Source organism: Pristiophorus japonicus, chromosome 6 (assembly GCF_044704955.1).
Source record: "Pristiophorus japonicus isolate sPriJap1 chromosome 6, sPriJap1.hap1, whole genome shotgun sequence".
Taxonomy (NCBI): Eukaryota; Metazoa; Chordata; class Chondrichthyes; family Pristiophoridae; genus Pristiophorus; species Pristiophorus japonicus.
In genome coordinates, this window is record NC_091982.1 from 220,060,084 (window position 1) to 220,074,793 (window position 14,710).

The 14,710-nt window shown below is 40.7% G+C and overlaps 1 protein-coding gene across 1 annotated transcript in view; it reads right to left on the minus strand.

Moving 5' to 3' along the window:
- pik3cb (phosphatidylinositol-4,5-bisphosphate 3-kinase, catalytic subunit beta) overlaps nt 1–14,710 on the minus strand; it is a 203,438-nt gene that overhangs the window by 93,542 nt on the left and 95,186 nt on the right. Inside the window, exons 2-5 of the mRNA XM_070883608.1 lie at nt 10,942–11,128; nt 7,990–8,218; nt 6,738–6,961; nt 3,863–4,045 (exon numbers count right to left, since the gene is read on the minus strand). Coding sequence (XP_070739709.1) covers nt 3,863–4,045; nt 6,738–6,961; nt 7,990–8,218; nt 10,942–11,097 — 792 coding nt within the window. The 5' untranslated portion in view covers nt 11,098–11,128. The remainder of the gene's footprint in view (nt 1–3,862; nt 4,046–6,737; nt 6,962–7,989; nt 8,219–10,941; nt 11,129–14,710) is intronic.

Sequence of the window (14,710 nt, forward strand, 5' to 3'; positions counted from 1 at the left end):
CCAACCTACGCAACCTATCTTCATAAGTCAACCCCCTCATCTCCGGAATCAACCTAGTGAATCTTCTCTGAACTGCCTTCAATGCATGTATATCCCTCCTTAAATATGGAGACCAAAACTGCATGCAGTACTCCAGGTGTACCCTGTACAGTTGTAGCAGGACTTCTCTGCTTTTATACTCTATCCCCCTTGCAATAAAGGGCAACATTCCATTTGCCTTCTTGATTACTTGCTGTACCTGCATACTAACTTTTTGTGTTTCATGCACAAGGACTCCCAGGTCCCTCTGTACTGAAGCACTTTGCAATTTTTCTCCATTTAAATTATAATTTGCTTTTCCATTTTTTCTGCCAAAGTGGATAACCTCACATTTTCCCACATTATGCTCCATCCGCCAAATTTTTGCCCACTCACTTAGCCTGTCTATATCCCTTTGCAGATTGTTTGTGTCCTCCTCACAATTTGCTTTCCCACCCATCTTTGTATCATCAGCAAACTTGGCTACATTACACTCAGTCCCTTCATCCAAGTCATTAATATAAATTGTAAATAGTTGCAACTATATTTGCCCAGGGATATTAGGTATAACTAGTTGAGACTGTACGACATGTTTAAATGGTTCTATATTTTATATAGTACAAGTTAGATAAAGCGTTCCAATGCCAGGAAAGCGGCCACTCGTTTTGTACGAATCTTGCTGGATGTGAGAGTTCCTGCAAAGTTTGAGCGTCCAGGACAAACACATCTGCAGGAATTATCGCCGGCATATGCATTCACTCAAGCTCAAAGTCACTCAGCTTGAGGAGCAACAGGAGAAATTCCATTACATACGGCAGGTGCAAAGGCTTTCTGGAACACAAAATCCACCTTACAGACCGAGAGATGGAGGGTAAGGATTTGGAAGAGGTGACCATCCATTGAGGTGGGAAGGGAGGTAGGAAGGAAGTGAAGGGGTCGACTGAGGGTATTCTCTGGGCAAATATAGTTTCAATACTGAGTGCTTGATCAAAAGGTGGGAGAGGATAGCCATGAGCAATGTCATGGCACTGTGGAAAAAGTAGCTGCTGTGGACGAAGAAACAGATGAGTGTAGAAATGCAATGGTAGAAGTTTCAACATTGAGGGGAATACACAGTAGGTTATGTGACTGCAACCATAAAAGTACCAAATGGTGTATTGCCTCCCCGGTGCTCGGGTAAGGCCCACAACAGATTGGGTGCAGAAAACAAGGAGGTATGTTGAACTAGTACAAGTCCTTAATCATGCTGCAATTGGCAGATTGTGTAAGGTTAGTGCAACCCATTGGAAAAGGATAGAAAAGATGCTGTGCAAATTGACTCAGATTTTAATCAGGGACAAGGGGTTAGAGATAGAAAGACAGACTTGAGAAACTAGGGTTTTTTTTTTCCCACTGGAGCTGAGAAGGTTAAAGAAGGTGACCGACAAAAGTATGCAAGATTATGAAGTTATAAATAGATAAATAATGATAGATTGTGTTCACTAGTTGATGAGATGGTAATGAGGGATACAAATTTATCACAAAGAATTAAAATGAGATGGTAGAATACATCTCTTTACACACAAGGTTCGCATGTGGAATTCTCCACTATTGTTCAGACAGAATCCATAAACTCTTTTAAAAGGGAATTAGATGGCTGCTTGGAAAAGGCGAAGGAGAGCGAGTGGATTTAGACCAGGTGAATCCTGAGAGAAAAACATTAATACAATCTTGGGCCAAATGGCCTTTTTCTGCCCTGTAGTGTTCTATGATACAGTAGTATACTACCTTACTAAAGTAAACTAAACTGGATTCAATGTGACATGGTCCTACTGTACCCATAACTGCTTGTTCTGAATTGGCATTGTCTAACATCAGACCCAGCTCAGGAGTAGACCTTACACTTGTAATGATACAGTTCTGTGCCAAGTCCTGAACTAGATTACAGCATCAGATCAACATAAATATATCAGAAGTCTAAAACAGCTTCATCAGAACATAATTCAGCGACTCCAGACTCTCACATCAATACCTTGCTTTAAAACATCAAACATTCATAACTGTCAAATAACTCGCATCCTAGAAGAGGGAGATGTCGTTCTATTTCTGGCGGAAGTTTTCAAGTATCTTTAACAAAAAGCAGCAAGTGCTGGAAACATACAGAAGGTCAGTCAGAATCTGTGGTGAGGAGAGATATGTTCATGTTTAAAGTGTGCACCCACAACATGAACTTGCCTATTCTCCCCACAGATGCAATGCTGATTGACCTGCTGTGTGTTTCCAAAATTTGCTACTTTTGTTTCAGATTGCTAGCATCTGCTAGAAATCTTTTGTATTTTACTTTCAAATATCTTTGTTGAGCACCGAGAGGATTGACTCATGTCAATCGCGTACGGTAGTTATATTTCAGATAGTTAGCAACTATGCGTGGAATTATGCGTTTAATGCATGTTAATTCAACATTCTCATATTGGTGACACAAGATTTGCAGAATTAATTCCCACTATTAAACAAAAATGCAATATAAAGATTTTTTTTTAATATACTTCTTTAGAATTATGAATTCCCTCGGCCAATTTTGAAGGTGTTATCTCTTCATTGGGATATGGTTCCACGACCACCAGTTGCCTTCTTATAACTTGCCCAAGTGGCCATTATTCGTATGCGAGCACCGATAAGGAATGCCTGCAGACTATTCAACCTTCTATTCAATTATGCATAGCAGTCAGAAGTGGCATACTGATCAGATTTTCCTCTTCATTACCCAGGGGCACTGAAGCCAATTGTAGAGCCCCTGATTCTGATATTGACCAACTCCGAGGGACTGCCTATGATGATGATGATATTTACCAACTCAGCTGGAATCTTTCTGGTCGATATGGCTCAGTTAGTCACTGGTCAAACCTACCAAACTAATGGAGCCATTGTCTGGTTTTTGAGCAAAAACACTGATGTTGAGACTATCTTTAAAAGCATAGAACAGGCTATAGAGCATAACTTTAATAAATGGCTGGCAGGTGTGGTCAGGGTACCAGTCAGCCATGAGTTTTTAATGTAATTGGTTGATCAACAAAATCACAAAGAAAATGACCAATAGAGATAGTGGTCAATGTTATTAATGGAATCAAAATAAATGCTAACCACTATCTAGATAATTATTTCCATCACACTGAAAGAGAGACACATGTTCAACGAGATTACTTCATTCTTTCAGTAAATGCCAAGCACTTTCTGGAGCCACTGACTTTATTCTTTTCAATAACTTTATTCTTTTCTGCTAAGCAGAAATGAAAGCTGGATTTTTATCACATTTGTTTACAATCTGCCAGCACAAGTGACATTCATTTGGAAATGGCTTAAGAGAAAGCTGCAATGAAAAAAAAGTGTTATTTTTCTAATGAAGGAGGTAAATTATTGAAACTGGCTGGCAAAGTGTTGTTTGCATAAATTATGTGCAAATTGAGCAACCAGAGGTAATGACAAGATATTTAAAAAGTCTCAGGACCTGAAAGTACAAAGACTGCAGTCCCCTTTACACAAATAAAATTTGGCAAAGTTTCTTCAAGGTTAATGCAACATATACACATTTTCCATGAGAACATAAGAAATAGGAGCAGGAGTAGGCCATACAGCCATCAAGTTTGCTCTGCAAATTGATATGCCTATTACACAAACATTAGCTCCATTTTAGTTCAAACATTGAAGGTTTTAACTAAAGATTTTATTCTCTACTTCCTCTTCTTGTTCCTTTGTCCACCTCCACAAAGTTACATTTACATGTTAAGTACAGAAGAGGGACACAAATAAAACACTTTCTATTTGACAAGATTCCCCGCTGAACTTCCTGCAAATTCTGCCAACATACCCGGAATTGAATCAACGGCTGCTCGCCAAACAGGTACTCCTGCTTTCCACTCACGCGCAGCACAAAATCTCTGGGATTGAACTCCTCATTCTCCTTTCCATGGTTGGTCAACTGTTTCCGAATGGCAAGCTCATTTAAGTTAAGAGGATTCAAGTCGGGAGATATCTGGAAATTGAAGATGTCCTGGAAGGAAAGAATGTCATTTCAAATTTTCTCTGTATTAAAAGGTGGATCTTGAAAACTTAAGACATGTAGCATTTATTAGCCCAAGTCATGGTTTATACCCGAATATAGTAAGTGCTTGAAATACAGAAGGGCTGTGACCATCATTGTAGAATGATTACAAGGTAGGAAGCTCTCTTTCTGCCTACCTCATACCATTTACTTTGATCCCACTATACTGGGATTCCTTTTATATTGGCATTTTACTTGCGTTAATCCTTCACGCCCCCACCCACTCCCCGCATAAAGACTCATTTTCAAAATGGTTTTGATCTCAGTTGGATTAGCGGTAGCAGCCTAGGAATTGACCTAGGCATTCGGATGGAGTCGGGGTTCCTGTTCCTGATTACTGTCCAGCGACCTTTCAGGGGTTGCTAACGTGTGAACTGCGTATGAGGAAAGCGTTGCTCTCAGCTGCAATGATCACCATGATCACATGAATAACAATCAATCACTTGACCAAGGAACTGGAAGCTGAGCTGTACCCATGCGGCCATAACCCAGTCAAGTCAAGGAGGAGAAAAAGTGTTGAAGGAACACTGGTGGAAAAGGTTTGCTCTACTTTCATGCTGAAATATATCTTGTTTACAGAAAAAGAAACTGAGCAAAAGTAGGTCACTCTGTTGGAGCCAGGAATTTGCCTTGTTATTCAAACCTGCAGGTGTACAGTGATGATCAGTACACACTGAAGGAAGTGATTTGTAATCGCAGCCGCACTTTACAGTATCATTGTAACTAATTCTAGGAATGGAAGCTTTTCTCAAATAGTAACCCAGTTAATGACACCATGAACACCAGTTACATTCATTTAAAGCAGCACCACCTTACTAAAACGAGTTTACCACGGAAGATGGGCACAAATAAATTACTTTTTCACATCGAATTAAATCAAATCTTTTGGATTACCCCTCTCCCTCCCACTGAAGATGGTGGGCTTTAAATTCTGACGGAAAAATGTGCAAGACTTCAGCAGAAACAAGGATTGCCATTTTGCCTGAGTAAACTTGTCAGTGAAAGAGTCGAAAAGTCAGTGAGCAGAAAATTAAATTGGAATCCATCGGTTTCGAAATATAGGAAAAAAACACAAGTTCAAGCAATGTCAGTTTTGGCATTATTTAAAAAAGTGAAGGTAAAATAGTTCGGGAGAGAGCAATACAAGGTCAGAGAAAAGGAGATGAGGCAAGGAGCAAGTATCTGAGGCAAAAATAATGGGAATGGGGCAAAAAGAGAGGGAAATAACCAACAAAGCACTTCGTTTGTGTGAAATTGTTTTTTCTTTGTGTAAATAGAAACCTGATTTTCCTTCATTAGAGTACAATAGTGTTCGTTTTTTTGCCCTACGCGTTCTCAAGTCTAGAAGAATAGAAGATTTATATTCCATGAAATAATGTTTTTCAGCAAGTGAGAGCACTTGCCAGTTCTCCAGCAGACATATTGATTTTGACTCATTCCCTGCCAAAAACAACAACTTACTGAACTTACGACTGGTCTCTGGCGTCAATGAAAAATACTTAGGAACAAACTAAATGGTAGGAATGAAAAAAATTATTTTAAAAAAATCTCTAAAAAGTGTCTTGCCGAAGGAGTAGGAATGCTTTACCATGGTGCTAATGGTATCCAAAGTACTAGATACAAGCAAACTATCACACAGAGATATCAGGGCAATGGCCGTATCTAGGGCAGGGAGCAAGTTAAAGTCTTCCAGTGTCAGTATTCTATTCAGCATTACTAAAGCTTTATGAACCCAAATTGATCATAAGGAAGAAAGTTTAACAATTACAATTCAATTCCCATAAACAGCTTAAATCAAATGATATAAACAAAAACTGCCTTTGACAAATTTCAATCGAGCTTAGGCCGATGCCTTTGGACACGCGTTGCGATCATGCGGATCATGGCAGCATTCAGCGCTATTTGAATTTCTTCCCCCAAAAGTCTTGTGACGCATTTGCATTATACAAAAACCTTTTCATATAGAGGTGTTTCTGGTTCACCTTGGCTCCTGGTGCTGTACTATTTGCCCTGTTTACATTGCGGAGCAAATTCCAGAGCACTGGTAAGAAAGACTTGCATTTATATAGCGTCTTTCATGACCACCGGACGTCTCAAAGTGCTTTACAGCCAATGAAGTACTTTTGAAGTACTGGTTGTAATGTGGAAAATGCGGCAGCCAACTTGCACACAGCAAACTCCCACAAACAGCAATGTGATAATGACCAGATAATCTGTTTTTTGTTATGTTGATTGAGGGATAAATATTGGCCAGGGCACTGGGGATAACAGGAGACATCTGTGCATGTGCGTATAAATATACTCTGGAATCAAGATTAGAGGTACTATTTGGTGAAAAACGTGTTATGTAAAAAATGTGACAGTACACTCAACACAGAGCCCAAAGAAAGATTGCTCCCTTCCAGAATGTACTGCTAAGTGAATTGCACCATTTTAACGATGTTGCCACAAGGAAAACTTATAGCTCATTCCATGTTCAGCGATGAACAGTGGCAAAGCTCGGCATTCAGGACCTCACTGAAAATGAAAACAAACTTTTTTTCAGCTGTGCATTGTACATCACTGTCTTGTAAGCAGAGCTGTGTGTCTATGGACATTTAATATCTTCACTCATAACTTTGTGCAGTTTAATGCAACATACCTGACAAGAGTCAAACCGAATGGCTACAAGGAAATTGTCTTTGTGTAGCTTGTCTTCAGTATTATTAATGCCAGTAGATTCAAGTTCAGGAGGGTAATTGTGTTGCAACCAGTCCATCCAGGAAAGACCCTGCAGTTTCAACATATTCTCCTCGTTGATCTTACGCATCTTGCTGCGGAATTCTTTTACCTCGGGGTCCGTCAGTGCATCAAATTCGTGGAGACCTAGATTCCAACGACAACTATTACGCAATCTCGTCACTGCAATCAGAACTTTTTTTTTTTGCTTAGTCTAATGTTCAAAACCCCGATCCCAGATAATCAAAATATTCTGCTCTCAGATCCAGGAATCCGTACTATCACGAGGCTAAATGAGCATCAGTCTTGGGAGAGGAGCAGCAGTACAGAAAAGAAAGTACCGAATATTCTGCACCCCACATTTCCCCCCAAAAAAATAAGCCTTCATTACTATTTGTAGTCTGTGGCACCCAGAAACTTTTCAGGCCTTCTACTATCCCTTCCATGACATCATTCACACAGTACATTGAGATCTTGCTGAACAATATGGGTCAGATCACATCACATGACATCACTGTTGGCATCTAGACTATGCACATCAAGACAAAATCACCAGTACACTTATCGACACCAACACCTTGGTTACCTGTGCTTGCAAACATCGCACCACCACACCTATCCGCGAATATGCAGTCACAGAGAATACAACTGCTACACCAGCAAAGACACGCCGATCCAGGCCGACTTGAACAACCTACCACCAACTCATCTCAAATCTAGAAGGCCATTTTGGACTGTTGCCAAAGCCCTTCAGCGATCTCCCCTCAGCCTAATGACCAATGGCGAAATGCTTGGAAGAACTGCGACATATGGAATGGATTCCTTATAGAGGACGCAACAGTACAACCTGAAGTATCAAATCATTCTCGCAAACAGTGGACAACCATCAACCACTTCAGAACTGGTCATGGTATATGCTGCTACCTTCTCCATAGATGGAAGATTAAAGCATCCCCATCATGTGATTGTGGAGCTCCTAATCTGACCCTGGAGCACATCACTGAGCATTGCCCTCAGGAAATTCGCAGGCAGTCTACAAGATATGCAATTACACCGGAAGCTTTGGCTGGATATCTAACTTAGATATTGGCATTTGCTTTGCTTCACTACTGCCATACGAACGAATTGAAGGAAAACAAAAAGCAGTGCTCAGTCAGAATAAAGAATGACCCTACCTTTCCCAATAAGAACACCAATTTTTGAATCAAGTAGTTTTTCAGATCTATTACAGTTCCTGGCTACAAGCTTTAGAACAGGAAGGAAAGGTCTGACATCACAGAGGCGGCGAGACTCATCCTCCAGCTCTTCATGCACAGCCGATTGGTTTACACATTGAAACATATAGGAGTCCTGTTCGCCAAGTACACTGTACAGTGGGTATGTCTGGGCCTGTCTCCATAGGAGCTGCAATACAACAGAAGAGAAATTACCTCGACTTTGTGGCAAAATAGGAGGATCCAATTTTAAACTAGCTCAGTGAAATGCTCATCGCTGAAATTCTGGATCTTTGGTTAAACAAACAAAACTCAGACCCAAACCATTAAGAAAAAGAAAAAAAGAAAGACTTGCATTTATATAGTGCCTTTCAGGACCTCAGGGTGTCAGGACATCTCAAAATGCTTTATAGCCAATGAAGTATTTTTGAAGTGTAGTCACTGATGCAGTGTAGGAAACATGGCAGCCAATTTGCACACAGCAAGCTCCCACAAACAGCAATGTGCTAATGACCAGATAATCTGGTTTTTTTTAGTGATGTTGATTGAGGGATAAATATTGGCCAGGACACCAGGGATAACACCCCTGCTATTCTTCGAAGTAATGTCACAAGATCTTTTATGTGCACCTGAGAGAGCAGACAGAGCCTCGGATTAACATCTCATCTGAAAGACAGCACCTCCAACAGTGCAGCACTCCCTCAGCACTGCACTGGCAGGTCAGCCTAGATTTTTATGCGCAAAACTCTGTAGTGGGACGTGAACCCACATGTTTCTGACTCAGAGGTGAGAGTACCACCAACTGAGCCACAGTTGACTCTAGGATAACTTGTGTCAGCCAGTGCCCAGTGGTAGCGCTCTCGCCTTTGAGTCAAAAGGTTGTGGATTCAAGCTGCACTCCAGGGACTTGAGCACATTAACCAGGTTGACACTTCAGTGCAGCACTGAGAAATTGCTGCATTGCTGAGGTGCAGTCTTTCGATGAGACATGAAACTGGTATCCCACCTGTTTTCTCAGGTAGACATAAAAGATCCCATGGCACTTTTTGAAGAACAGGGAAGTTTCTCCCGGTGTCCTGGCCAACATTTATCCTTCAACCAACATTGCTAAAAAACAGATTATCTTGTTTTTTTTAATCTCATTGTTGTTTGTGGGACCTTACTGTGCGCAAATTTCCATCATTCTTGATTGGTACTCGGTGGCACCAGCTGAAAATACATTTGTGTGTGGATGTCAGGAGGGGTCAGAATTGGGCTTGACTGTGATGTCCTCCATGTTTGAACAGTCTGTATAGGCAACACATAGGCGAGCTGAGAGAGGATGACAGGTGCCTATGGGACCATACTCCAGCATGAAGCAACCCTTGAGGAGGGATGGGAAGGAAAATCAGAGGGGTGGGAAAATTTTTTAAAAAGCAAATTCTATTTAATGTAACATTGCATATATATGGATTATAAAAGTTATTATTTTGATTTACATGGAGAGGACAGATGGAGTAAGGATTTTAATGGTCAATGTCTAAATGCATTTCTGAACTTGTGGGATTTGTACACATTGGATTGAAAAGATGTTTAGCAGAACAGAAATTATATGCAAGATCATATTTTGTGTTCAAAGTTTTAGTTAAAATGGAGAACATGCCACATTTACATACATATATATATATATATATATATAGATATACACACACATATATATACATACACACACACACACATATATATGCTGCAACCAAAAGTGACTTACGCAAATACAGGTTCACAGTACAATTTACTGCTGGGAGCCCACCTTGTGAAGTTAGTGCGGGGGAAGCTGGAGACGAGGTTCACAGCTTTACCATAATCACCAGCTCCAGCCATTTGTGGCAGGTCATCACTACTATTGAATTTGAATCTTCTACCTTTTAAAACTCAAATCTGAAAAGTACCAACAGAAATTGCTGGAAATAGAGAGCAGCTCTGACCTTGGATTCTGATGAAAGATTTACAGCCTGGATTGATAAGCCACCTTTTCTTTTACAGGTGCTGAAGGATCTGCTGAGTCTTTCCAGAATTTACAGGGGTTTTAAAAAAAAATGTCTGATTCAAAAAAAACATTTTTATACTGATTTTCAGTTTTACAAAAATCAAAGAGCTCCTTTCCAAATGTAAACCATCACATTTCTGCATACGTCACGTACACAGCTGATAAATATCGTGGGCCCTTCTCTAGTAAATCCAAAACCACTGCATCAAACTTTAAATCACAAAGTCCGATGTATTAAGAGGTCTGGGTTTTACGGTAAATCTGAAGCAAAATCCACGACTGAAAATGAACAGGACTTTTCAGGAACAATTATGGTGCTCCTCATGGAATCGATTTGATTGTTACCATGATTACCATTCTCTTTGTTTAAAAAAAAAGGTTAGAATATCTAACCTCAAAGGGTTTAAGAAGCTAAGCTTTGATATAGTTTACATCTTGTAACATATCTGAACATCTGATGAAATCTGCAATAATTTCCAGTTGTTTTGGTAACTTTCTTCTTTTGCAACTAGCGGACACATATGGACACAGAAAGAAAACTCAGAATAACACGAGGATATCAGAATTGGCAATCAGCAACAGCGAGGTACAAAAACATATACCATATATTTATATACCATATTCCTATTGGCTGATTGTCCAATGAGAGATCAGTGGCAGACAATCATTAATACTACACATGCATGGACAACAAAATTACCATCACATTTTAGTATTTTAAATATTGCTCAGTCAAAATTGCATGGGGAGGAGGAGAGATGGAGGGATAAAAACACAGGGCGGGGTGGGGGCAAAGGCCGAGGGAATTAATCTGACCATTTTCCATTACCACTTCTACTGGAAAACAAAGTTTAAAAAACACAACACAAAATGACAAGCTTGCTTACCGATTTGATATATTCAATAGTGGCCTCCCGAGGCACATCCAACTGGATGTACATTCCTGTGGGTAGTAAGAAGTCTGCAGTGATGCAGCTATCTGCTGTGATCTGGGAATCTACTGCCCAGATATCCAAGGGGTCAGTCATGGCGGGAGGCATCATGTAAATTTAACGCTATAACAACCACATGGCCCTGTGGAGAAACAAAGCACCATAAGAACATAAGAAATAGGGGCAGGAATAGGTTATTTGGCCCCTCGAGCCTGCTTCACCATTTAATAAGATCATGGCTGATCTGATCTTGAACTCAGCTCCACTTCCCTGCCCGCTCCCCATAACCCGTCACTCCCTTATCGCTCAAAAGTCTGTCTATCTCCACCTTAAATATATTCAATGACCCAGCCTCCCAAGCTCTCTGGGGCAGAGATTCCACAGATTTACGACCCTCTAAGAGAAGAAATTCCTCCTCATCTCAGTTCTAAATGGGCGACCCCTTATTCTGAAACTATGCCCCCTAGTTCTAGATTCCCCATGACGGGAAACATCCTCTCTGCATCTACCTTGTCGGGCCCCTCAGTATCTTATATGTTTCAATAAGATCACCTCTCATTCTTTTAAACTCCAATGAGTATAGGCCCAACCTGCTCAACCTTTCTTCACAAGTCAACCCCTTCATCTCAGGAATCAACTTAGTGAACCTTCTCTGAATTGCCTCCAATGCAAGTATATCCCTCCTGAAATAAGATGACCAAAACTGTATGCAGTACTCTAATTGTGACCTCACCAATACTCTGTACAGTTGTAGCAGGACTTCCCTGTTTTTATACTCTATCCCCCTTGCAATAAAGGCCAACATTCCATTTGCCTTCCTGATTACTTGCTGTACCTGCATGCTAACTTGTGTTTCATGAACAAGGACCTCCAGGACCCTTCATACTGCAGCATTTTCTAATTTCTTTCCATTTAAATAATGATCTGCTTTTTTATTTTTTTCTGCCAAAGTGGATAACCTCACACTTTCCCACATTATACTCCATCTGTCAAATGTTTGCTTATTCACTGAGCCTGTCTATATCCCTTTGCAGATTTTTTTGTAGCCTTCTCACAACTTGCTTTCCCACCCATCTTTGTATCATCAGCAAACTTGGCTACATTACATAAGAACATAAGAATTAGGAACAGGAGTCGGCCATCTAGCCCCTCGAGTCTGCTCCGCCATTCAAAAAGATCATGGCTGATCTGGCCGTGGACTCAGCCCCACTTACCCGCCCGCTCCCCAAAACCCTTTACATTTGGTCCCTTCATCCCACCATCTCAACAAAATTTCCTTTAGACTAAAATACAGCAGGTAATCAAAAGCTTAAATAACTCCATTCAATATTCAACCACCTGAGAGAGAGCATAATGTGGGAGCAGGAACAGTGAACCCATATTACTGGGCTAGAAGAGCAGCAATCTACTGTGAGTGGGTTAGATGGTAGCTGTTGACCTTTAGTGGGCACATATTATAAGAGGCAGTGCACCTATTGCTTCACTACAAGCAACCCCATAGGAGATCTACCAATACTCTATAAATGTTCTACTAGCTCAAGGGTAACATGCAAAATGAACAAGTTGCCAACATTGCACCATAATTTGGAAGATGCAGTTTAAACTAAATATAGCAGCCACATATCGTACATTTTAACGAGCTCTTAAAACTAAAAACACAAGGCTTCACGTTGGAAGTAATACAATGTGATTTATGATAGATTTGGTTATGTCTGGTCCATGTCATCCTAACGGCATTTGGTTTCAAAAGGCAACTGAAAATTTTGAATTTAATTTAGGGAGAGGGTGGTGAACTGGTTTGAAACATTAAAGAAATGGGTGGCAAATTTAATTTTGGTTTGGGAAAGAAGAGCCTTACATTATTTTATGTTCTGTTTTATTACACGAGGTAATGGAGGACATGCAAGGATGCGTTTGGACACAATTTAACTTTATTGCAACATGTGTCTGTAAGTAAAGGTTTACCAAGTTCTACAAAAGGCAAAATACCACAGCTGCTGAAAATATAAGTCAGGCAGCATCTATTGAGAAAACAAGACGCTTCAGGTGTGAACCATTGCTCGGAACAGGTTGTTTCAGGAGGACAATAGCAACTATATTCCAGAAACTCCACGCTTCTAAAACACCAGGAAGCACTTCCGGGGGGGGCCAGCTTCCAGTGCCCCGCCGGGACATTCGGTGCCAGTTTCGAGGGTGCACCGAGCATTATAGTCGGAAGTGGCGAGCCAGTGTGCAACGACCCTGGATGTGATAGCGGCTCGATTTTTGGCTGCCACTCGACCTGTTGCGCTCCATAGAGCGCCCTCCTGGTGGGAACACCTGTGAAAGCTGGTGGTCCGAGCTGTAGTGGCGGCAGTGAGGTAAGTAATGTCGACCTCAGGTAAGTGGGATTGGGGTTTTTTTGCGATTTATGTTGTGGTGGCATGAGCTATGTATTGGGAATGTTTTTGGTGGGTTTGGTTTTTTAGGTTCCCCTCCCGCCCCCCCTGCCCCGCCCCCCGCCCAGGCCTCTCTTATGACGCTCCGAGGCCGGCTGTTTAGCTTGGGACTTTCCCTTGCTTGGCTGGCCTAGCGCCCTAAAAGAGGCGAATGCATCCCTTCGTGCAATCCATTTGCCGGCGCAAAATTTACCGCATAGCCTGGGACAATGTCGCAACAGAATATCTCCCCCTTTACCTTATTTATAATCAATTAAAGTGGATTTGGCAATTTGAAAATAATACTCAAGAGTTAACGATATAATTGGGAGCACGGCTGTTCTGTTAATTTACCTGATGTACCAGAGGTGTGTGAACAAGACTGTATGGTCATTCTTGCGAAAAGCAACTGACCTACCAGTGTTGACGGTAACAATAGTTTGTCTGTACACTGTTCAATTTAGTGCATATAGGCCTGCAGTGATCTTTTAGACAGGGAATTAAATACCTTGAACTGGGTATTACCTGCAGTAAAGAGAAATGTCATTTTGGATGACATGCAAGAGAAGACAAGAAACAGGAAAAGGCCAAGACCTAAAGGACTTTGATTTGGCTATTGCAATAGACACATGTTCATTTATCATAATCCTGTGTTTTCATCCTCTGAGGAAGTTGCATATTCAGTTCAGTACTTTGCCAAACAGGATGCAAGAAGCTAACTTTTCAATGAGGTCAAGAGTACAAAGGCAATTATAGATGAGGGAGGCCATTACATCCAATTATCTCATCCTTTCACAGAAAGAAGTTTATTCTAGGTAGTGATCATTGGCATTTTGCTTATAAATCAAATAAACAAACACTCTCTTTATGATGTTCTGTTCCCAAAACAGCCTCATACAAAAAGGTTATCTATTGTTTGGTATACCCGTACACAAACTGAAATCTTAACACCATTTCTCTCTCCACAGATACTTCCTGACATGCTGAGTGTTTCCAGCATATAACACTCATATTTCAGATTCAGTCGCAGTATTTTGCTTCTGTTCATAATCTAGATCCATTCTACTAGGTTTGTCAATGAATAATTAAAAAGTAACAAAGGTCTCATCAATATTTTATCTACATTGTTTCACAGTTTTGTTTTAATTCAATGTCAGTGATGTGGAGAAAAGTGGATCTGTTGCATAAGCAGGCAAAATTAGATCATTTGTCTGTTTTAAAAAAAGATGGTGCTCCCATAAGTCCCAATCTGAATCTCCCCTTGCAAGACCCTGCATGTTGAAAGATATGATTCCATATTATAGAGA